We start from the raw sequence: 26118 nt of genomic DNA, 5'->3' as shown, positions 1-26118 counted from the left end.
GGAACCTAAAATGACATAATGAGGTCGTTGGTGCGAGCAAACTGGAACGATTTGTTCGTTTGATTGTTTCCGTTTAGAGGCGTTCACACTAAGAATGTGGTAAAGAAAGTCACTTTTCGGGGCTTATTTGTGTATATCTTCTCACTTTATTACTTTGGAAGATCTCAGGAGAGATTTTTAGAGGTTTGGGTAAGATTATCTACTTGTACAATATCGTAGTCACCTCCGAATTTCGCATTCTTTACGGGCTAGCCATGAGCCTCTGCGCGAAGCCGCTTAGCTTTGAATGGTAGTGTTTTCAAAGCTATCGCTGTATCAGCTACACGATCCAAGTCTTCTTTAGTACATTCTAGTACATTTTACTTTACATGTACGTTGTTCTCGCCCTAACTTGATAACTCTGTGGCGAGCACACGATTTATTTTCAATGATGCGTTTATCAAAAGCTTAATCTTACTTCTAAAAGACTTATCATCTACATGTAGTTTGCATGATCTCGTCCCAGTTGTTCTAAAAGTGGATATTGCTATCCACTAATTAAAACTTTATCCAGTGGATAATGTAATTGTTTACCCATTACATATCTACTAGATAGGGAGTTATCTGGCCTCGGTTGTTCAAAAGCGGGATAGCACTATCCACCGGATAAATCTCTATCCAGTGGATAGCCAATTAGTTTCCCCATACTTAGTGATTTATCCGGTGGATAGCACTCTCCAGCTTTTCAACAACCTGGGCATAATTTTACATAGTAAACTAGCAGTAACGAAAGGTTAGAAAGTGTGGCGAACACGTACCAAGTACGTTTACCTTAAAGGTGCAATTGATGTTGAGAACCACTTTCATAATCCAAGGCAGCTGCCTAATGGGCGCTTGGTTGCCAGAGCCATGATTTGCCCACGGGCAACCAAAATTTCCAACAAGGAGCTCACATGGGCACCTAAAACTTATGATTGTTATGCCAACTTCTAGTGAACAAATGACAAAATTCCCTCCTTATCCTGCACTTGTGAAACAAAAATGAAACTATAAAACTTTGGTCTTCGGTCATAGGCCAAAAGATGTTAAACAGCCGCAAAACAAGTTTGGTTGTACTTTATTCGCAGAACTACGCAGCTAGGATACGCAGACAGTACCACGAATCTTCAGATTGTTTTGAATACCCAAAAAATTTGCACCAATATCAGACCACCCAAAAAAATATTTGTTAACTTTTAACAAAGTTAAAGTTTTTAAGTAACTACAAAATGTGGCTTTTGTCAAATTTCTACTTTGCAATAATAATATTACAGTAGAACTCTGAGAGGAAGTGGAAAACAGTTTGAGTTAGCGGGATTCGAGTTAGCAGGATTGATTGAATGCTCAATTTGCCATGTTAATAATTGATAGTTATTGATTTTCCAGTACTTTAGTGTATAGTATATAGTGCAAATTTACTTATTTCATAAGAAATGTGCTAACATGATTATGCATCATTTTTTTATGATAAGATATGAAGTGTTCGTTGTACCAATTAAAATCAAATTGCTGCAGAGCTAAAGTTTTGGTGTTTTGACCATTATTATACAACAAGAAGGTTAATGAGATGGCATCCAAGTGGTGTTACAAGAACCAGAGTTTCGAGTTGTCGGGTAAATTTCAGTGAAATTTTGAACAAGAAGAAGGGAATTTTGTTCAACTTAGTAGGGAATTCAAGTTATCCAAGTTCAAGATAACAAAGTGAAATGACTGAAAAGTGGAGTGAAATACAAGGGAAATAGGACTTAGTTTGAGGTAGTGGGGAATTTCGAGTTATATAGGTTGTACTACATTATACAGTCGAACCTGTATTAAGCGGTCACCCCTGGGGAATGGTTAAGTGACCGCTTAATACAAGGTCACCGCCTAATACAGGTTGCAAGAAATACAGTTCAAAGAATTCAATCTCCAGTGCTGATCAGAGCAGACGTTTGATCTCAAATAGAAACATTCATTTCCGGCGTTTTAATGATTTGTGAAAATAAACAAAGAAGGCAATCGTTGTACGTCATGTGTTACATTATTTGAAACTGTATGAGCAAGTAATTGACACCGTGTGACCATTTAACACAGGTCAAATGGTGACCGTGACTGCTTAATAGAGGTTGAAATTACAGTACATCAAGGGAAGTAATTTTTGTGACTTTGAAAACTGACCGCTTAACCGCCTAAGACGGTGCCGCTTAATACAGGTTCGACTGTAGTAGTTTTCTTTTTTTTTTCATTCATAGTAGCTGTTTACTCTTATTAACCACGCTGTTCACTCTGAACTGATTTTGTTGTTCATTGTATCTATAACAGGTGTGAACAATCTTCACTCACTACGCCATTATGCCTTTGTTTGGCCCCTCCAAGAAGAATCCTGCTGAAATAGTTAAGGCTACCAGAGATGCCCTTACGGTTTTGGAGCAAGAAGCTACCAGTAGTAAGAAGACAGAGAAGGTAATTTGTATGTGTAATCAAATGGTGACGAGTGAAATTAGGGAATAATTTCACGCGCGTTTTGCCCAAAGAGGGAAATTATTAGGCTTTGGACAAAACGCAAGTGAAATTATTCCCTAATTTCACGGGTATACCATTTCATTACCTATTAATATCATGGGTGATGAATTACGTTAGCAATCGAAGATTTTGACTTATTTATGCTGGATCGCATCGATCGATCGTGACTCCACTCTCTCAAACATTTAGAGCTGAAATGGGGCTTAAGTTTTCAGAATTTTTCGACAACATACCTCTAAGAATCCTTCTTGATGTGCTCTTTCATGTGTTCAGGTTTTCTAAAGCGTCTTTTTATGCCCTGACATCTTCATTCATTACATTTTAAAACTTCGTTCCCATCTTGACACTGAGACGTATGGCAGGTTGGCATGGCAATTTAGTAATTTCACACGTGAAATTACAAATTAACGCTGAAATTTCGCGCCAAAATTAGGGAGTAATAATTACTCCCTAATTTTGGCGCGAAATCTATGTCATCTATGATATAAGCGTAGTAATAACATTTCCTTAACTCTGGTGGTGGCCAGTAAGTAGCAAAAAATCCACATTTTTCTCCTATTCCTCTTTTTTAGACTGGTTTTCGGCTATATAATAATTACAGTTGCAGCATGAAAATGGAGAACACTGAGTTTTGCAACAAAAAGGGCATATTTTCCAACTAACCAGATGTAACTAAACAGCTTTTTAAATTTTTGCACATGTATGTGTTGTGGCTCATTTTATCCTTGGTTAAAATTTTATTTACCTTTGTTTCAAACTCATTATCATACATTACCCATACCCCAAAAATTTAAACCAAGGATAAAATTGAACCGCAACATATGCATAAGCCAAAATTTAATGGACTTTTTTTTTTTGCAAATCTATTTTGATCTTTCTTTCATGCTCTCTTTTCTCCTTTGCCTCCCTTTTATGTTATGCAGTTTTGTTGCCTGCTCCCTTCTCCTTGCATAAGTAGGATTACAAAGTTGTCTCTAACCATTAAAGCTGAAGATGTCATCAGTGGCCCAAAACATTATTTAAAAGTGAAGCACTTTAAGGCTTTCTGTTCCTGATGCAAAATATCAGCTTCCATAGTTGGGGCTCATGCAGAAAGAAAATGTTTAAGAGACGTGTAGTTTTTGGTTTCAAAAGTGACAGAGTAGTCTTGACTTCTACTTTTTGGTTTCTCTCCTCTCAGTTCTTTCGCTTTTCTTTTTTGTTTTTTGGCGTCCTTTTTGCTGAGCATTTATTAGACTACAGTTGAGTGAGAAAAGTTTTAGGGAATGCCTTTAGGATCTTCTTAGGTTTAGATGAAAGGAACTTAAGGTTAAGGTGGGTAGTAAGATATGTTTTACATGCAAATTCTTAGGTCGATGTTACATGGTGTGTTGCCTATTTCTTTGACCTCCTTGACTGAATCGTGCTCATTCTGGTGTAGTTTGAAAAATCTCCTCCCCTTGCTCAAGTTAGAGGACAAGGTTGTTCCTAACCATTAAAACTGATGTTATCATAAGTTGTACAAGGGACATGGACCTGCATTATGGCAAAGGGGGAATAGAGGGTTGTCACTAAGATTTCAAGTTGCCGGGTAAATACAACAAGTAGGCGGGGAATCAAACGGCTAGGGATTTCTTTTGGTTCTATTTTTCTTCTATTTTCCAATAAAAGTAGCCGGGGGCCACTCTCTTAGTAGCCGGGGAAAATCCCCAGCCCCCGGCTCTTAATGACAACCCTGGGAATAGGTTAAGGCAGATGCTTCAAATACAAGGATCCATATTCCTTTTTTCACAGAGTCGTCAGCCGGATAAGTAAACCTGGTGGCATACTTGCCCGGTTACAATTTGGATTGCCTGGACAAAAGTGCAGAATTATATAAAAGAATGGTGAAAAAGTTGTGTGCAACTTGAACATTTCTGATTTGCATTTTATTTACATTATAGTTAGTAAATAGTTACTAAGAAGGGTTAACTGTTAAGTACAACATGCTACAGGCCTAGGCTAAACACTGTCAGTTTATAAATGTTTTACCAGTAGCCACGGTCGGTCAGTTTGCCATGAAAGTGAGACGATGCACTTACTTTTTCTCCCATATAAGGCAGTGGCCAGCTAGCGGCTCCTGCATCACCTTTTTCTTCTATCAAAGGTAGCGAAATGTCTTCTAAAAAACACCACATCTTAATGCATATAAGGAACTGGCTTCTGCATCACCATTTTTTCCCACCAAAGACGACAAAACGCCTTCTAAAAAATTCCACATCTTGATGAGCGCTGTCATGTTTCCTATAAGTGGCCTCTGAATGCAGTACATGTACCTGAACTTCACAAAAAACTGAGCCTGCAGATGATGGTTTCGTAGAAAATACTGCACCGTCAAAGATGGCATCCAAACTTACTATTAATTTTCATTGCCGACAAAAGCTGCTTGTTATTCACCATTATTCTAAAAGTTTTAAGTGGATAAGAAGTAATCAAAACACAGGGAAAATGTATAAAATCATATAAGAATTTTTTAAAAGATTTTGTGGTTGAGCAAAACCTCACTTGTCTGAAGGGCAACTTTTGGAGTTATCCCAAGCCCTTAGGATTTCAAATGCCATGGATAACAATTTTTCGGTTCCATGCCCAGAGATCATGGGAAACCAATTTTCTGGTTCAATGAAAATTCATGGGAACCCACTTTTATTTCTTTTAATGTACAGAAACATGTTGTTAAACATACTTTAAAATTAAAGAACGTCAATGGGTATAATTATTATTTATGCAAAATGTCAGAAGAAGGTCAATTTAAGTGTTAAATGTCTGTGCACTATCAAAAATAGTGTCAAAAATTCCAGACTCCTCTCTGATACAACTAAAGAAGTATACTTACTTGAAATGTTCACTACAGTCCTTTCATAAAGAGATTCGGGCCTCATTGTCAGTTTCAATAGTGAAATTGTCACTAAAAGACCACTTTCTAAATATTTTTAAACTTTTGGAGTCATATATATATATATAGATATATATAGATATATATATATGTTGTGTAAAAAAACGGTACCGTAAGAAAGCTGTTTTTTTACACTGATATATATTTGTAAAAGGACAGCTTTTTTACAAAAATATATTTTGTAAAAAAATGGTCACATTGCTGGCAAATTCAGCTAGTGTTCATATTAAACTTGTTTAGCCTTTACAAGTGTTTTCTGGCTTATTTCTCGATCTCTAAAATAAAACACGCATTGCCGTACGTTACAGACGTCTTTATAGTCCCTAATTCTTACAAACGAATCGGCTGCTGTTTCTATGGCCTTACAAGTTACTCTGTGTCTTGCAAAAATTAGACTAACAAGCGAGTGTATGTACACTTGTAGCTATAGGTTAGCGTTTCCCTTTGCTTGATTAGCCGACTGAACATGTTCCTACATCATGTTGAAAGCTTAAAGTTGTAACGCAGACACTCTTACATGCATCAACATGGATTTCAACATAGCATGAATCCCGTGATAGAAGTCTAGCGCAACATACATAATACAGGAAATTGCCTAACAATTGCTGTCGTTGATTCTTGCTGAAGATTTTATGCTGGAAATGGAGTTATGATTTATTTGTCCACTGCTAAGAGCATCAAAGCATTATAGCCAAGTATTTTGTTGACAGTTAAACCGATTATTGCAGCTGATAACCTTGGGAAAATAGATAAATAATACAGAACAATATTCTGTACAGTTTTCGGCTTGAACAAAAGTAGCAATGAAGGAGAGAATAGAAGGCTTTGGTTGCTGCAAGAGATTGTGACAGGCATTGCTTATAAATAACACAGTGAATAACCCAGCTATTCTGTTATTGCCTAACATGCAGTTACTGCCGTGCGTGACCTCGGCCAATAAGCATAACAAATGAAATTACTGCTTGTTCCTTCTTCGCATCCAACAATTAGAAGGTCCTGGAAAATTGAATGACAAAGGAAACAAGAAGAAATAATAAAAAGAATAAAAAGAACGTAAATTTTTAACGCTGTCAGCGAGTTAACAGGGGAATTTAAAAGCCCCACAGTAAAGGGGGCAAGGGAATGTGAACATGACTAGCCGTATATATTATAATGTACGGTTTGAGAAGCACACGAAGAAGTTCGAACCATGCTATAGAAAACAGCCTGTCTTCGATAAATGGGTTTGTCAAATGGTCTATATGTGTAAAATAGCAGGATTTTTACATAAAAAGGCAGCTTTCTTACAAAAACATCTTTTGTTAAAAAAACAGATTTTTTACATAAAAAAGCAGCTTTTTTACAAAAATATATTTTGTAAAAAAGCAGTATTTTTACAACCGCTTAATTTGTAAAAAAGCAGCTTTTTTACATAAGAAAATTTCGCAAATACACAAGCTGAGTCATAGAGAATTGCTCTACTAGTGTTAAGAATCTGAGTGGAAGATACTGTATTTGTGTATTTTAATCCGTCAGTCTGAGTATAATTATCAGGATTGTCACTGGGTAACTATTTTTCGGTTCCGTTATTTTAAGATCACCGTAACGACACAGTACCGGAAACTACCGGCAATTACTGTGAAATCTTAGGGCTTGTTATCTTAATCGCCCATGCGAAATTGTAGTCATCTGGGAGGACCGGACGACCGGGGATATGGATCCTTGAAATTAAACATTTTGTCCAATGCCCTTCAAACTTTAATTATTTGGTAGCAAAACATGTCAGATGTGCACCCAATAAGAAATGTTTTGCCACCATAACCTGTCCATGTTTATAGATGAAAACTGAAAATGACTTAAATAACATCACACCCAAAAACCACATGTATACACAAAACATTGTTGGTCAACAAACTCTGGTTTCAGATCTTTATTTTATTTGTGGCTTACATGTTGATTAATTGTACAAGCAAGTACTAGATAGTTGTCGGTTATATTCCATAAGTGTGCATAAATTTCACAACTTGGGATCGGACTCTCATTGTAGCGGACAGTTTTCTTGTTTTGATAGGGGTGTGCATTAGTAATTTAAATTCTGTTAAAGCTTCCTCAAATATTGTAACAAATGATTTGTGTGTGAGTCACATATTTGCTCTATTTTTATTTTTCATTCAATTTTAGGCTTTAGAAGATATTTCAAAACAGCTAGGTGCCATGAAAACAATTATTTATGGATCTGGAGGTATGTTGTTTAGACAGTGTTTAACAACTGCATTGCTTAGTGGAGCTGGGTACCTGGGATGTGCATGGACTTCCACTCTTGGCAAACCCAGACCCTAGACAGAGTTTGTGCTCCCATGGCTGATAAACCGGCGCCTTCCAGCCATGAACCCCCTCACCAATGGAACCAGGCAACTATCACACTGATTCATTAGTGGAAAAATAAAGAGGGGGAGAGATGGGGGTAAAAGAATGATCTAGAGGCTAAACCAAGAAAGAGGCTGCCAGGAAACGCTCTACTAAACACATGGAGATGATGGAAGCAAGGCTGACCATGCTTGAGCCACTACACTGACCACTAAGCGACAACACGCGACTGCGCCCCTTGTTGTTTACTGTGTTAAATTTTAAGTTCATTAAATCTTTTCTTTAAATCTTTTTCTTTTTAATTAATTTTCTTTAAAAAAAAAACCCATTCATTTGCCGTTTAAAAAAGAGATGTGGTACTTCAATTTTTATGGGCCTCATGTCTCTCTATAACTACCAATGTAATAGTTGTTGTGAAATTTGTTTTTTAGATTCAGGACCACAGACAGAACTTGTAGCACAGTTGGCCCAAGAATTCTACAACGTTGATGTTCTATTTCATCTCATAAATAATCTTGGAAAATTGGATTTTGAGGTTATTTTTAAAACTGAACTTTTACCGCCCCACCCATGTCCAGAAACGCACACAGTTTGTACCCTTTTACTTTACATTAAAGACAATATTAATAATTAACAATTAATGAATGAGGCTGAGTATCTTATGAAGAATTATGGAGATCGAGGAGGGTGTTATCCATTGAGGCCGTAGGCCGAGGCGGATAACATCCTCCTCGATCTCCATAATTCTTCATATGATACGAAAGCCAAGTTCAATAATTGTTTTATCATTCATTCAAAATAATTCCTAGTTTAACCCATTCGCTCCTGGAGATTGTGCCGAAAAATGCGTTTTGAAGCTAGTCGAGTGGTTTTCTGGTCACTGTCGTGCTATAAAGAGCTAAGACTTACCACAAACCGGTTTACAGGTCGTACACTTCATGGCCTTCTGATCCAGATGCAAAATATCAGCTTGCGAAGTTCGGGCATGCACAGAAAGCAAAATTTCAAGATAGTTTTTGGGTTTAAAAGTGACACAGCAGTCTTGACTTTTACTTTTCACTTTCTCTCCTCCCCTCTTTTTTCCCTTTTCTGGCCTCATTTTTTTTTCTCTTGCTGGGCATTTAGTAGGCTTCATTTCGGTGGGAATACTTTTTAGGAAAGCTTTTAGGATCTTAGGATTAGGTGAAAGGAAAGGTAGGTGGACAATGCAACAAGATTTTCATGCAGATTTTCAGGTCAATGTTACATGGTTTTTTGCCTCTTTCTCCGGTGTCCTTGACTGAATTGTGCCCATTCTGGTATGGTTTGAAAGATCTCTTCACTCTGCACAAGTTAGCAGACAAAGTTGTCCTTGAGCGTTAAAACTGATGACGTCACAAAGGGTAGAAAGGACATGGATCCGCACGGGCAGTTACAGGCGGTTCAGGTGCAAATGGGTTAAAAACATGGCTAAAACATGCTTACCTCCATCGATCCATCGATGTTAAGTTCATCTTCGATAGTGCACGTTTAGGCTTGTCCAGCTCCGAAAATATTCTCCAAATAGCAGATGTCGCCCTTTGAGTTGTCTTCTTGCTGTTCTTGCCACGTTTTTAGCTATTTTTTCGCCTAGTTCTTACTCTTGAAACGAGTGAAATGACCAGCATTTTTGTTTCCACAACCACAACAACTCATCCTTGTCCCCAGGTCTTCTCGGTTAACAGTGCCTTAGCCTGCATGAACGCTGCATTTTTGACCTCATTTCCTCGTTAAACACAAAATTCTTTTAGCCAAATTCTTCTTTTAGCCAATCAGAATCGGGGAAATATTGTGAATGAATAATAATTAACAATTATTCGCCGAAGGCGAAGTTAATATTGTTGAATAATCCCCGAGACGAAGTCGAGGGGATTATTCAACAATATTAACTGAGCCTGAGGTGAATAATTGTTTTAGTATATTCACACGAAGTGATCTCAACAGAATCAGAAAGGAAACCATTAAAAAACCATTAGTTTGATTGACGGGTGAAAATTCATGCGTGAACACGAAGCCGTAAACAGTGGATGCGCAAAAGTTAGATCTTTACAGTATCTTCAAACATGGCAAATGATAGTTTTAATCCTTTTGTATCGAGTTTTGTAAGCTTTAGCATCAACGGTTTAAAAGAAAACGCCGAAAATTTAAATTACTACCCAATTCTGAGAAGAAAAGTATCTAGAGCTTTATTTGTCCTGTCAACTCACCGTGAATGAGAAAGTTTTCTTCGTCGCTTCTTGCAAATGCTGTCAACAGCGGCTGCGATCAAGGTAAGCGTTGTTTATCTCCAAAGTTCTTTGCCTTGTTAACTTGCTGGCACGTACAATTTTCGAAAATATTTGCCTTCCTCTCTTCTCCATAAATTAACCTCTATTTATAGGCAAAATTGGTCTTGCGAGAAAATCCCGAAATCACAAAACAGTGACAAAGCGACCTCGTTTTCCTCTGTAGTGGTAAACATAGCTTCGAGCGTACAAAAAGTCAGCTAAAGTAAACCACTTCACAATAAATCACGCTGTTTAAACACCATGAAGTCTATTCTTGCCTTCAAAGTCATCAGCACTTGGATATTCGTGTATTTTCAAACAGGTTTTACTTTGAAACTTTGGCAAAACACCCAGTTCACGACAGCGATTTTGCTCGGCTTTATATTCACCGCCTAGCGCGGTGAATATAACGTCATAGTCCGAGATAGCTAACCAATCAGATTGCTTGAATTACCAAGATCACTGAGTGTGTATATACTAATTATTATTATTATCATTATGGCTTCATGTTTGACAGTATTTCTTGCATTATTCTAAAGGGACTGTGTATGTGTGAGTTGTGACAGTAGCTGATTGTTTTTAAACCAATCAGAAGCAAGTTAGGTGCATGCAAGGAAATTTACATAATTCAAATTCGTTGTTCACTACGTAAGAGTACTTCTGGATGTTTAGTTCAATTTTATATATTCTAATAATTCCTATTTGTTCTCTGCTATTCCCAAGGCATATGTTGCGGCCAATAAGAATATGATTTACAACCCTGTCCTGCCTGTGAGGTCTTTCATGTACACATGCTAACAAACCGATCGGCAAACAAAATTTGTAAACAATCCTTATATTACTGATCTCTCTGTTCGCCTTAGATAAACCTAGAATTATCTGCAATGGTGCCTGACCGGTGACCAAAACACACAGCATAGGTATAAAGATTATCCTAAAAGAACAACACAAAATTGAGTATATTGATTCAAATTTCTTTATATTGCGTGGGGTCAGTGTTCTGCAAAACAAACTTTATTGAGTAGAACACATAAAGAAACCAGACTTATTGATGGTAATTGTATAAACAGAATATTCAGGCAAGAATTTATTTTAAATCACAGTTCTTGAAACACTGACAACAATATTATTACATGTACATGCTAAATCATTTGTAGCTAGTAAACTGAAAGGTGTTTAAAGTTTCAATCTCTGGCTTTTTGGCTGAGATAGAATCATTATTGTTCTAATGGTATACATTACAAAACTGTACTCAGGTTTTTCTTATAATCCTTGAAAAGGTGCTGAATTCTTCTGATTCTATAGCGACATTTGTTGGGGTTTTTTTTCCATCTACAGTTGACTCTCTCTTAATGGATACCTCTGTAAAATTGACTCCTAGTGTCGGTCCCTGCCTTTCTTTACTCTCTTTATTTGGCTCTACATGTATATAAGATGGACACTCGGAGCCTATCCCAAAGGTGTCCATCTTGGAGAGAGTCGACTGTATGGCATTTAAGGTGGCTGAACACAGTTTTGCAGTTTGTGAGTATATGTCATTTGCTAAATCATGGCAAGAGAAGGGTTACAGCTCACAAGTGGAAACTTGCCAAGTGAAAAATATTTTGACTGACAGGTAAAATTTGACATTTTCGTAGTTTCGATGGCAACATGAATGATTGAATACAACCTTAAAATTTCACTTTTGCTCAGTTTACATAAAACTCACTCAAATTTTCCTGTAAACTTGAACACAGCTTACTATGATTAATCATTACCATTTGAAACTTATTTGACCAAATTTTAACAGACGGCTTTCTAGATAGTCAGTAATATAATTGTACTGTAATTATCAAATCTGTCATAAGAATCAAATCGTCTGTTCAACTTCCATTTAAAAGTTCTCATGATTAAAATGCGATAAAAGTAAAAGTTCTGCCAAATATCACAAAATTTTAATGAGTATATTTTGAAAAATTGCTTCTGTGTACCATTGCTTTTTTGCCGCCATGTTTGTTTGTCTAATTTAAAACACGCGCCGTCACTCGAGTTACTGCTGACCGCCCACAAAACTGTGTTCAGCCGCCTTAACTGAGGGACTCGATTTAATTGGTATGACAACTATGTCTTTGACTTACAGTATATGGTTCATTACTGTTTAAAAACCCAAGGTCAGGGCTTCCCAGGTCTCAAAAACCTTTCCCTGGTCAATAGATGTTTCTCAAGTTTTGTTCCTTGTTTTCTGTAGAGCAAGAAAGATACAGCCTTAATCTTCAACAACGTATTAAGACGACAAATTGGTACTCGTTCCCCCACAGTGGAATACATTAGGCAGAAAAATGAAATTTTGCTTAAACTTCTTGAAGGGTAAGGCTTTTGTACTTAGAAAAGAAATGGATAACCAGTATTGCATTTATTGCAACTTAAGATAAATCTCCACTTAGCTCAAATCTTGGGTGTTTACATGTACAAGTGAAAGTCAGGGCACCTTTTCTTTTTCCGAGGAACAGCTCCCTACTTAATATCGCACAGGTTTACTTCCCACATTTCTTTATTACAGTCAAAGCGGGTGAAGCGTTCCCGTCACTAACAAACTAATGAATTCATTAATGGTAAAATGATTTTGTTTGTTGATTCAATAATCCATTCGTAAAATGAACAATCAAATATTCTTATTGAGCCTCGATTCAATAAAAATCAAATGTTGATTCAATTACTGTTTTTTGAAAAACTACACTTTCCACAAGTTAGACTGCGAGCAGTCCCCAGGATGGTCATGCGAGCGAGGAAATGGAGCTAAGAGAGTGAAAGTAAAAAACAAGAAGCCGAGGGGAAGCTCCCCCTCAGCCATTTCGCTCTCTCCAGTCCTGCCGAACTTAGACTCGACTGACTGAAGAGGGACTGCTTGCAGTCTATCCACAAGTCGACCTCAGAATTTTCTTTTTTCTTCTTTTTTTCTAAGAGTCGAGTGCAGGCGAGTTCTGAAGTTCAAACCCAAAGAAACTGTTGCATGTACGCCATTTTGCTGCCGGTAATCAGTGCAGCAGACCTGACCTCTTAAAAAACATGATGGTCAAACTGAGGTCAGTGTACAATGTGCGGTAATTAATAGATTTCTTTCCTTGGCCTTTGTCAGTTTATTTGCATTTGCAGTCTGTCTATTCCAGCTGTTATTTTGATTAAAGGCAATGAAAAACGCAATCGTAAACGGTAGAAAAAGGGTAGCAAATACAACTGAATATAGCAGACAGGAATAAAGAACCAGTAGTTTTTGTTTATAAACCAAATCAACATTTTAATTATTGAATTGAGGTCCAATTTGACTGTTAGATTATTCATTTTATGAATGGATTATTGAATTGACAAACCAAATCATTTTTCCATTCATGAATTTATTAGTCCATTATTGACAGGAATGCTTGACATGCCTTCACTGTAATAATAAACAGATTTAATGGTTTCACTCAGTTTTTGTTTAAGATTTAAACCAAAATTACATCTTACACTAGAAAAGGGAGTTGGCATCAGCAGATTCAGAACAAAATCATGGAAACATTCAGATTCTTGCGACTATGATTCCACTCTTCTTGCAGCTGTAATTTTCTATTATCATTAGGTCCTTAAAGCACTCTAACCACTCCAATTCAGTCACCTTTGAAAATTGGCCTTTAAAGCACAAGATTTCTCAGTCAGTCTTTAAATGTGGGATTGACCAGTTAATTGATCATTTTGTTCTCTAAGAATCATATCGAAATATATACATGTACTTGAAATAAAACTCTACAGGTTTTTGTAAAACTTAACAGTGTCAATGCACCTACCAGGTACAGTTATTTACTATAATAAACTCTAGTGAAATACCAGGTGAGCTTTCACGCGAAAACATGATATCGATCTTCATATGTGAGAAGATCATTGTTGCTGTGGCTACATAATAAATCACGCCTTTCACAGCAAAAAAAACTAGTAATGTAAAATGGTTTGGTTATTTCATTGGTGTTTATAATAATAAATAGAACATTACATGGCCGCTTGGAGATATGAAATTTCTCTTCTCCTCTGTGTTTCTCTCTACAGCTACAAACAACCTGGAATAGCACTAAACTGTGGAGTCATGCTCAGAGAATGTATTAAACATGAGCCATTAGCCAGGTTTATAATCGAAAATGACAAGTTCTACATTTTCTTTGAATATGTTGAAATGTCAACATTTGATATTGCATCTGATGCATTCTCAACATTCAAGGTATCTGAAACAGAATCACGAGTCAAGGTGTTAAGACTGACATTTTCACAAATTTTAAAATAACTAAGATAGAAGGCACGTTCTGATTGGTTAAAAATCTATGGTTTATTGTGCTTGTAAAGTCATAGGTTCACTTAAAGTTATTTTATAAAAGCAATGGACCACACTTTCTATGGGTTTACCGGCATGATAACCAACTTAGGATGTTGGTAGGACACTCGAAAAGCTTATAAATCACTTGCCTTCAGCTCATAATTTACAAGCTTTTCTCGTGTTCTCCCAAGATCCTGCATGGGTTAGCACACCTGTAAACCCGTAGAAAGTGTGGTTTATTGCTTAAATAATACTGTTAGTAAAAGGATTTATGAGGTGCTTTGGGGGGGTGGGGGTGCATATGTCCATGGCCTCTGTATTTAAAAACCTGTCGTTTTGCATATGTGTGTGTGACATGTGACTGTTGGTATTTCAGTATGGTATTTTATGCTTTTCTCTGGTACAGTTTCAACCTATCTTTGTGTGATTTGTCACCATTTCTACTGTCCTATATTGCTGTCTCAAGGCCACCGTGTGGCTTGTCAGAATTTTACCCTATTATGGCCTTGTAATATTTATGGTGGAGCTCTCGCTTGTCGGAAGTACATGCTCCATGTTGGGTAGTAAATGTATCCAAGAAATTTTTATTAGCTGTGACAAATTCTTCCATCTGTACATCCACCCCCTCATGTCAGCAGATGTGAAATATCACACTTACTGCGGAAAAAACATCTCTTAAAAGATCCCATGAGACATTTGCTTTTGGCCTTGACTAGATCTGTCTAATTATATTAGAGCGCAGTAAGAGTATTACCCTTGAATTTGAATCACCCTCAAAGTATCTGCTGTTGTTATGTTGCAATAACCAAAAACTGAGAAGTATACATTCAATGGACAAGTGAAATGTTAAAAGGTTATTTGCCTTGTTTTGGTTTGGCAGGAGTTATCACAAGATATAAGACCTGTGAAGCAAATTAATCTCCTTTTAGTGTTCATAGTAGAAATTGCAAACTACTTACTACTTACTACCGGACATGCTTCAGCCTAGCCTGGAAATATGGCCTTCTCTCCTCGGTTGACACTCATTTCCATACTCCAGAATGACGTTGACACATTATGATTCATCTCCACAGTAACCCCATTTACATCCCAGAAGATCCTTTTTAATGCCAGAGGACTGGGTTCAAATTTACTTTAACCAAAAGGACATTAACTACATCTCACCTTCCAATATTAGAGCCAGTGTTGAAACCCGCTCTCCCCAGTTACACAATTTCCTCTCCAATTCTCTCCCTCCTCCGTCCCTGACATTTTATGAGCCTCCCCGCTGAGCTTCACTAGTTTGTGTGATAAACATATTTTTAGTACACAAAGTAATTCTTTACAAAGGAAGAAACTGCATTGACTATCAATTATACTCAGATTAGGGTGAAACCCTAAGAATAGTGATAATAAGGATCGTTTTGCAAGAGAGAAGTCTGTGCCTCAATGACAGAGATTCTGTTCTGATGACACAAATCAATGTTTACATAATTAATTTAATCTTGCAGTCTTGAGGTTCCAAAAGTACCTGGTAAATTTGTTCTAGTTAATTTTCTCCTAGTCTTTTGTCATAAATGTTTGAGTTCCTCTGCAAATTATTCCCCAAAAATTGTCTGTTTTTTAGTAGGTTCATTTATTTTACATTTGACCTTTGTGACCTTTTGTCTGTCATTCAAAAACAATATGTTAAAAAATAAAATTATTACATCAACCAATCAGAGCTCTTGGCCAGATTCTTGACAGATTTAACATCATCAGTCTGGAATTTCTGTCATTGAGGCAGAAACGTCTCTCCCTCAAAATGTCTCTAGGGGCGGGGATTCCATTTCACGTCAGAAAAGCAAAATTAATGCAGTCTAGTTTTGTATAGTTCCCAAATTTGATATAAGTGATGAATTATTAATATACCTGATGTGTCAACATTATTGATTTATTTCTTATTTATTTACAGGATGTTCTTACAAGACATAAAATACTAGTTGCCGGGTTCTTGGAGCAGAATTATGACAAGGTTAGTTAGTCTGCAGTTGAATTTTTGTAAGATCTTTACAAATCGTTACCTGTCTCGATGTATGGTTAATATTTGGCTTTTTCATGTGAGGTTTTCAATTTTTCGGTAGTTTTACGGTCATTATGGCAAGTTACTGCACTCAGAGAATTATGTGACAAAGAGGCAGTCTTTGAAGGTAAATCTTTCCCTAGTAAAAATTTATTCCTGATCACAGTGTGGTAGCAGCAATATTGCGATGTGATTGCGCACATCACGGCATGATAGCAACTTGGTGTTTGTGAGCATGGCAAGGTTTTAGCAACTGCAGTGTGCTGATCAGGATTGTGGCTTGATGATAATAATAATAATAATAATAGATACTTATATAGCACGGTATCCACTAATTGCTCGAAGCGCTGTACAATGATATGGTAAGTTAAGTTAAAAACTATTATAAGATGATCATAATCGTGGCACAAAAGAATCTGCAAGGATCATGGCATGATTTAAATAAATAATTTGCAATCATGACCAGGCACACTTGCAATTGCAAAGATTGTTGTCATAGAAGATGTTAGCAAGTGCAGAGAAATTCTACAGCGATCTCTATAATATACCAGTAGGCATGTTGATTTTCACCCTATCAGTTTCAGATTTCTTCATGGGAACGTACCACGTAATTAAATTGCCAAGAATCAGCCTTTTAGTGAAAATTGGTGGGGAGATATACATTCACAAGCACCATTAAGCTCTGGTGACTCCATTCAAATCCTTGTAAAATTGGCTTGGATAGTAACACTGAAGATCCAGGCCTATATTGGAAGGACTTAAATGGAGTCATCAGAACATAACCCTGCTTATATCTCTCCATCAATTTGTATTAACCCTTTAAACCCTAATGTCAAAGTTGAGATTCTCATTTACTGTCCCTATACATGTACTTTTTCAATCGAAGCAGTTTGGAGAATTTGTTGAAATATCAATAATAGAGAGTTTTAGATCCGAGTTTACCGCGAACCTCTGACCGCGGTTTGCAGTTACCCATTTGCGGTTCAATGTTCACACATAATTCGATTTAGATTGGCGGTGGATTAGATTATGGCCACCATTCTGAATCAGCAGCCATGAATGGCAATAGGATTTGTCAAATTTAGCATTTCGCCCGAATTTGTGCCTCTGTTAATGGATAAAGAGTTGCTCCACAAGATTTTTGTATCGTTACGTGGGATAAAACAAGAATTATACACTAGAAGCTTTCAGGTAAAGGGCATATGTGAAAACCTAACTCCCCACATTGAAAACGCACGTCGTAAACCTCAAACGTGACGCGAAAGACTTGTCACGTGACCTCCAGCAGTTAGAGGTTCGCGGTAAACTCAGATCTAAAACTCTCTTCATCTTCCCTGGTCATGAACTCAATTCTCATGACCAGTCTGTTTTCTAAAGCATTGACATTATAAGGAGAAATTTCATGCTGATGACTCTTAGGGCTTAAAGGGTTAATAGCTAGGCTGATATTTAGCGAGAGGACAATTTTTTTTTCTTTCTGGAAATGCTAACCTATCCCATAATTTCACACATTTACCTTTTGTGATGTCATCACTTCTCTACAACATTGTTGTTGTACACACAGTTCAGTCTTTTTGACCCGCAGAAGTACATAAAGGTATGACTGACATTTGCACACCCTTTGTTATTATTATGGACTATTTGCCACTTTAGAAATGAGAAGAAAACTGGGCGGGGTTAACTTTCGCGAAGACTTCTGAAGGGAAAGGGCATGTCTTCCCAGACATTCTTGGTCAATTCATTTTAGTGACATATCCAAGACTAATGGCTCAGACCAGGTGATCTAAAACACATAGTCTGCGCTAAGTAATGAGGCCTTACAACTAGGCATGGAGACCATTAAGATAACAGGAGACAGGGTAGGTAGTTCAACTTGGTCTAAGAAGACAGAATATCGCCGAAGATGGTCTGAGCAGTTTGAGGACTACAGCTGACTATGTAGAGAGAAAGCCTTAACTATAGCTATTAAAAATACCCTGTTGTTGTACGTAGCTTCTTGGTGAGCTCTTGCTGGATCGCCATAACTTTACTGTGATGACCAAGTACATTAGCAATCCTGAAAACTTGAAGCTTATGATGAACCTGCTCAGAGACAAGAGCAGGAATATCCAGTTTGAGGCATTCCATGTGTTCAAGGTAAGCCTCTCATTTACAGTTAGCCCTGGTTCAGAAGCCCGAACTTTTCATAGGCCGAATTAAGGACGTGAAAAGTTTGGTATCTGAATCAATCAGGAATGCCAAATTCAATGTGGAACTGCTCAGCCGTTCCTCCCGCCTAGCTTGGCCAGGAATTTCTACATTGGAGAGGCTTTGGAACAGCTTTGGTTCAGACGCCAAACTTTCCATATGCCAAACCTAATGCATAAATTAATTATATTAATGTATTTTGCAAGCAGTTTGACCAAAATGAGCTTTTTTGGTTTCGATGGAATCAAGGTCGGCATCTAAATTAATTCAGCTGGTCTATATAATTTGGGTCAGCCTTAATTTGAATTAGGTGCGGCTTATGAAAAGTTAACCGTTTGAACCGAGCCTTAGACCTTTAGGTTAATGATGGCTAATTCTTATTTTTCTGTTGTGATGTCACTCAGGTTAATTAAACAAACATGTAGGTCATGAAGATAAGAGAAATGATCATAAGAGATAATGTGTAATGAAATCTGGAATTTACGGAACCAAAAATGCCCCAATCACTGCTGCAATTAAGTTTCTTATTTTAATTGCTGTGGAGAGTGAAATAGTGGTCACAATATTGTACCCTCTTTTTTTCCAGTAAACACAAGCAGTAACTATTAGATAGCAAAATAGAGCGATTTTCGTATGACCTCGAAATGAAAACGCGCTAACAAAACAGAAACAACAAATGAACGGAAATAGAGCGATTTGATTGGTTTATCGAACAGATACAAACGCACGCGGCTTTTGGTTGGTTGAACGAACGCTCGGGTGAAAAAACTTCACGCCCCAGAACTTTCTAGAAATCAACCGATGCTTCGCTTTGACGTCATACTGCGACGTGACTGGCCAATCGAACAATGCCTTTTCACGTTAGGGTTTTCTTTGGCGGGAAAACGAAGAGGCCATGTTTTGACCTATTCATCCATTGGCTGATGAAACAAATAAGAAACACTTACCGAAACCATTTTTCAAGGTCATACGAAAATCGCTCTAAAACATGTGATAAATATACATAGTAGAAACACAATTTGTTTATGTAGCATTTAATTTACTCCTCACACTTTCAATGTGCTGTTATCACTGAGTTTCGCTTATCCGTCTACAGGTCAAATCTATTTAGTAATAATTTATCGCACTTGTACTGTTTGTCTCAACTCTTGACAGTGCAGTGACAAGGGCTTGAAAAAAGTCCTGCCTGGGAGTCTGGGACTAGTAGATTTTCTTGCTGAGCAAGTAACTTTTAAAGCTTATTTGCCCATTGGGCAAGGTTCAACGCAAGTTTTATCATCCTTTAACAAAATCAGTAAGTGAGACGAGCAAGAAGTGGCCTTGGACAGCAAAATGTGAAAGCTGGTTACCCAAAGGACAAGCTGAAATTCAATATTTTTTTAAGTCCTGAGTGTCTTTAAGTGGGTCCCTCTCCAATGATTGTAAAAGTTGCGATTGAGTTGGCAGTTGCATAGTTTTGGGGGGTACTTTTGCTAATTCAAGGATTTAGGTTTTCTTGGGAAAATGCTATAGGTAATGGTACATTGAATGTAACCTTACCTATAGCCTGCAAACGCAGACATATTAATTTTTGTGACGACTGGAAATATGTCTGCATTTGCAGGCTGTTACCCTTGGAATAATATTTATTTTGCAGGTGTTTGTTGCAAACCCAAATAAATCTCCGCCAATTCAGGAAATCTTGGTGAAAAACAAAGACAAGCTCGTGGAGTTTCTGACAACCTTCCACAATGACAGAACAGGTATCAGTATAAATATGTTTAAATACAAAAGTACTGTCTGTTAACTTTTTCAATCCCAGAAAGGACCAAAGTAAAAAATGGGCAAAAATTCAAGATTTCATTAAATTTGTAAAATTTTGCAAAACAAATAGCCCAGTTTGAAAGCACTGCTGAGGAGGTTTTATTTGAATGGTCATATCATAGAATTTCATCAACAGACTCAAAGTTAGAGTTACATACTAAATAAATAGTACCATGTGAAAGTACTGCTGAAGAGGTTTCATTTGAATGGTCACACCATAGGATTTTATCCACAGACTCAAAAGTTACAACTACATACTAAATAAATAGTACCATGTGAAAGTACTGCTGAAGAGGTTTCATTTGAATGGTAGCACCATAGGATTTTATACACAGACTCAAAAGTTAGAACAACATACTAAATAAATAGTACCATGTGAAAGTACTGCTGAGGAAGTTTCATTTGAATGGTAACACCGTTGGATTTCATCCACAGACTCAAAAGTTAGAACTACATACTAAATAAATAGTACCGTGTGAAAGTACTGCTGAAGAGGTTTTACTTGAATGGTCACATCATAGGATTTTGTCCACAGATTCCAAAGTTAGGACCACCTTGCAAGACTGTCATTAATTTTTTTATATTTTTTAGAATGAAAGAATTTAACGAGGAAAATTATTGAAAAACAAAATGCTTCCCTCCCCTCCCCTCTACTTAAACAGCAAGAAAACAGCATGTACGCATTGTATATTTTGCATGCAGGCCATGACAATTTTTTATTTACTTAGTTGGCCAGGGATTTTTTGGATACCCCATCACTTTCATTTCTGAGCCACCCCCTAACCCCCCTCCCCCCGCCTCCATGGACTTACCAGAACCTGTACTTATGTACAAAGCTGGTGAGAAAGGGAAAGAACTAAAATATAACAGCTGCTGTGAGCCTTGAAAGAAAAACGGTCCACAATGATCGATCATTCGAACTGCCGCTGAAGTCTCAGTGACAATCCTACACAGTAGAGAGTTTTAGATCCGAGTTTACCGCGAACCTCTAACCGCTGGAGGCCACGTGACAAGTCTTTCGCGTCACGTTTGAGGTTTACGACGTGCGTTTTCAACGTGGGGAGGTAGGTTTTCACGTATGTCATTTACCTGAAAGCTTTTAGCGTATAATTCTTGTTTTACCTCACGTAATGATACAAAAATCTTGTGGAGCAAGTCTTTATCCACTAACTGAGGCACAAATTCGGGCGAAATGCTAATTTTGATAAATCCTGTTGGATCTTGAAAACAAGTGCCATTCATGGCTGCTGATTCAAAATGGCGGCCGTAAATTTGCGAGAAGAACTAATGTAAGACTTTACAGCTCTTTGCTGCTGCTAGATAAACCCAGTGTTACCGTAAATTTCTTTTATTTTCACTGATTGATATTTCTTCTATTTCTAAATGGAAAAATAAACCGGAATCCACTTCTTTAATCCACCGCCAAACTAAATCGAATTACGTTTCAACGTCGAACAGCAAACGGGTAACCGCAAACCGCGGTTACAGGTTCGCGGTAAACTCGGATCTAAAACTCTCTAATGCCTAGGGTGTGACTGCTGGCCAACAAGCCTGTGTCTACCCTGTTCCAGGCTCCGAGATAGTCGTGAGCACGAAAATAAAACGGAAAGAAACTGGGAAGCGAAAGGGCTCTCTCCCTTCCTTTGTCCTTCCACTGGGCCCTTTTCCCAAATTTCATTTTCATCTGCCTTTCACTTTTGTACTATGTACTCATGGTCTGTTATTTTTACGACTTTTCAGAGGATGAGCAATTCAATGATGAGAAGACTTACCTAATCAAACAAATCAAGGAACTGTAATAAAAAGGCATCCATGACATGAAATAAGAAAAATACATGTAGATTTTATTTTGTATTCATAATAATATTATTAGCCTAATTGCTATACTTTGCTCTGGATAAAATTGTTTAATTTTTGATCATTCAGAATGTCTGAACAAAGCACAGTTGTTTTGCTTCTAATTTTTATAGTCTGTAGCATTATTCTTACCAGGGTTTTTCCATAAGGAGCTGAAGGGTTCCTTCTCCTCAAAACAGGGCCACTGGCAGAACTTAACCCCTTTCACTGCCAAATGTGGCCAAAGGCAAATTCCTACCAAATTTCATTTTCTAAAATTTTGAGAAACAAATAACATCATGTGAAAGTACAGGCAGAGAGCTTTCATCTGAATGGTCACATCATAGGATTTCGTCCACAGACTCAAAAGTTAGAGTCACCTTACAAAAGTCCATCAAACACTCTGGCAGTGAAAGGGTTAAGGAAACACAGCATTCTGTATGCTTCAATGAAAACCACATGAAGCAGATAGCATGAAGCAGAATTGCCCGGGTGAGTAGAGTAAAAACCCGCGAGTAAGAACCTGCATTTTCCCAAGTTAGCCTAAACAGGTACTTAGATATATTTAATGGTAATTAGCACAAATTTAGGCTCTTTACGTTCTTAAATAGGTTATATTCTGAAGAAAAAAAAAACAATGTAGCTAAGGCTTTTTGTGGTGTACAGCTTATTCCTTATATAAAATCTGCATACATTACATTGCAGTTTGGAGTGTTAAAGCACCTATGTCTTCGAAGAGCATCCTGAATGTTGACTTATTTCATAACTTGCCTGATTGCAGAGAATTTTTTTTAGATTTTAAAAAGTAAGAACCGTTTTCAAATTTTAGGCCAACAGGTTCTGAAAAACCAGGTTCTTACTTACAGCGTTTTACTGTACTCAATGTATGGCAGTATCATGAAAGTTGTTTATTGATGATGATGATGTTGATGAGTATGCGCTGCTGTCAGTCATTTAAACAAACGTAAAATAAAATTGCTCAACTATGAACATAGCACCACCAGCGGCAGATTTTGCTGGCTTTAATGCTGTGTTTTATATTTTTTTCGTGGAAGCCCCACAAGGCCGCCACCCATTAAGGACACTGCTGTATAATCTTTTTATGTTTAAACAGTGGCAAAATTGTTGTTCACTTTGGTTGCCATATTACAGTCGACTCTCCCTAAGACAGACATTATTGGGACTCACTGAGTGTCTGTCTTAAGGTAGTTTCCGCCATGTATCAAGTCAAAGAAAAGACCTGAAGAACAGCAGGCTCCCACTCTAGGGGGGTGCCTGGTGTCCATAATCCTTTCACTTATAATCCAAGTTATGGTGTGAAATGATTTATCAATCTATTCTAACTTTTGTATCCTTTGATACCTTTTTGGTAAAACTTTTTTCATGGTGCTGTTATTTGTAATTTGAATTTTTGTGATTTTTTTACATTGTCCACTGTTGAGAATGAAAGAATAGAAGAGAGTTGACTGTACAATAAAGGTTTGGTTTTGTGCCTTGGTGACCTTTTTCGATGCGTTAGATAACTTGAAATAAAGGAAGTGGCTTTGTTGCCCTGCTGTCTTTGGCAAAGTGAGGATGCTCTCAATATTATTCATTGGATTACTTCGTACTAATATTCAGAACAAGGCTGCTTCCTGTTTCTGAGATCAAATCATCTAGCTTCCCTAAGTTTGAAAATGAGTCAAACATAACAAATATATGAGGATTTGCGGGACAAATAACTAGCTACTGTCCCTGAGAGACCAGCTGCCTTATGACAGCCCTGCTCTCCTCCTCGCCTAAGAGATACGACTTCCCTTATCCTCTCAAAACGCTTGCGTGGGAGGCTAATAAGTAAAGGGGACCATGCGAGAAAGTAGTTATAGTAGAGATTGCAATATGGATGTAACCAAACAAGGAGTTGGATTTTGTTCACGTGACCAAAATGAACCAATCAGAAGGTTGGTACATTAAAGTCACGTAAACCCCAGCTCCCAGATTATTCTATACTGGAATCTGTTATTGCTCAAGCCGATTATTCTTTGTTACCATGATATTATGAGAAAATATTACTACCATTTAGTGTATTCACAAATGAAAAGCCATTCATTTTAAATTATCTTCCTGTGTAATGCCAGTTAACTATAAAATATCCATTAACAATAATTATGTCATCGTTTTGAATTATATATAATAATGTTATGTTAAAGGTCAACGATATTAACAGTGATCCTTTGTAAAACTAATCTATATTTTCCATTGTACAGAGAAATTTGTTGCACTGGTCAGAAATAACCATATCTTTGAAGTCAAGGGCATCAATAAAGGAATGTAACTACTAACCGGGTTATTGATTGTTATAAAAGTTGGCCTCAGAAAAGAAATTTTCAGTCGTACTAGTCATGGACACTGGAGATATTGATGAGTGATTTTAAAGCCCAGGGGAATTTCATTGCTGGTTTCCACGTGACGTCTCGGCGGCCATGTTGGTGGTCAGGAAAAAAGAATTTCTATTCTCTGGCAACCAAACCCTATTTTCATGTAAATTCTTCGAGAAAACTTTCATTGTTTTGAACCCAAACATGGCCGCCTTGTCAGGTGGCTGCAAACCAAGAATACGAGAAGGCTCCACCCTGAGAATCTATCCGAGACCCTGTAGCATTTTTGACAGAAAAAGTGCCCTGTGAGAGAACTTATATAAAATAATATGATACAGCCCAACTGTGCGTCTGTTCGAAATATTTTGAATAAAGGCCCTTTCAAAAACTTGAATGGCACATTTTCCGAAACTAAACCTCAAGTAAGCTAGCGGCAGTTCCGAAATCCCCGTTCCGGGTCCCCAGCTGTGTATGTATTGCAGTTCAATTTTATTCTTGGTTCCAAATTTTTTCCCTTTGTTTTGGGGTATGGTAATTTATGGTAATGAATTTAAATTAAAGGGAAAATAAGTAATTTAAAACCAAGGATAAAATTGAACTACAACAAATACGTACCAGTTGAGTAAGTGCCACTATTTCCTGATGTCAAACTGGCTGGGTACGAGTCTGTTTAATATGGGATAAACAACACGAAACCCACATAGTTTCCGGTTGTGACTAGAATGGGTACCCCAAAGTCAGATTGTCATCTTCACTCAAAATACACCATAGGAGTCTTGTAACTTAAAGTAGTAAATAAGAGAAGAAAGAAAACAGAAGAAACAGCAGGTAGTATGTAGGATTTGAACCCGCGTCATTTGATGTCTAATCCATATCCGTATCCACTACACCATCAAGGGCTGACTGCCGAGACTGGTTAATTTTAACGTACTTTACATCGCGTTGATCATTACATTATTGAAAGCTAACCGTTTTTAAAACTGCACTTAACCCTAATCACTGTACTTCGGTGCTAATCCCTGTATTCAACTCTTTTCCTTGCACAACTGTCTCTTACTCTGATTTCCCCACTTTTCTAAAAGTGCTCGTGCCCAGTAAATTCGCCTAGATGCTGTTGCTTTGCTCTTGAAGCCAATTGTCTTAGTAGTATACAGCGCACCGAATTATCCCTTTTTGCCGAAGAATAGGCCATTTTACAGTTGTGTGCTCAGTGCCCTAGCCTTTGAATAAAAGCGAGGCTGGAGGTGACCTTGTTTTGTCACAAACCTTCCTGCTTTTCAAGTGCAAATCGTGGTATTTTCATGCTAACAAGCCCGTGAACATGATCATTTACATATGAAAAACAAGAAGGATTGTAACAAAACAAGGTCACCACAAACCTCACTTCTATTCAAAGGCCAGGTCACTGAGCACACGACTGTAAAATGGCCTATTCTATTACTTTGTGAAGGAATACATTAACGCCTATGATGTCATATTCTTTTGTCTTTATCTGATGAATAAAATGCGTGGGA

The 26118-nt window shown here is 37.4% G+C and overlaps 1 protein-coding gene across 1 annotated transcript; it reads left to right on the top strand.

Moving 5' to 3' along the window:
* The first annotated feature begins 7 nt into the window (after positions 1 to 7).
* LOC140950455 (calcium-binding protein 39-like) lies at positions 8 to 24568 on the top strand. Its single transcript, XM_073399683.1, has 11 exons — positions 8 to 189; positions 2320 to 2460; positions 7592 to 7652; positions 8209 to 8312; positions 12290 to 12408; positions 14119 to 14287; positions 16314 to 16373; positions 16483 to 16548; positions 18414 to 18557; positions 20245 to 20350; positions 22152 to 24568. The coding sequence occupies exons 2-11, from the start codon at positions 2350 to 2352 to the stop codon at positions 22208 to 22210; spliced, it is 999 nt and encodes a 332-aa protein (XP_073255784.1). The 5' UTR covers positions 8 to 189; positions 2320 to 2349; the 3' UTR covers positions 22211 to 24568.
* The last annotated feature ends 1550 nt before the right edge of the window (positions 24569 to 26118 follow it).

The sequence above is a fragment of the Porites lutea genome, chromosome 10, assembly GCF_958299795.1.
Source record: "Porites lutea chromosome 10, jaPorLute2.1, whole genome shotgun sequence".
NCBI lineage: Eukaryota > Metazoa > Cnidaria > Anthozoa > Scleractinia > Poritidae > Porites > Porites lutea.
The sequence above is the reverse complement of the archived record's forward strand: the minus strand, read 5'-3'. Positions and strand labels throughout refer to the sequence as shown.

What these genes read in the sequence shown, in the direction of transcription:
- LOC140950455 (XM_073399683.1), top strand. Translation starts at nt 2,350, where the DNA reads ATGCCTTTGTTTGGCCCCTCCAAGAAGAATCCTGCTGAAATAGTTAAG. An exon ending in GTAGTAAGAAGACAGAGAAG is followed by an intron (nt 2,461 to 7,591) that starts GTAATTTGTATG and finishes ATTCAATTTTAG; the next exon opens with GCTTTAGAAGATATTTCAAA. An exon ending in TGGAGCAGAATTATGACAAG is followed by an intron (nt 16,374 to 16,482) that starts GTTAGTTAGTCT and finishes ATTTTTCGGTAG; the next exon opens with TTTTACGGTCATTATGGCAA.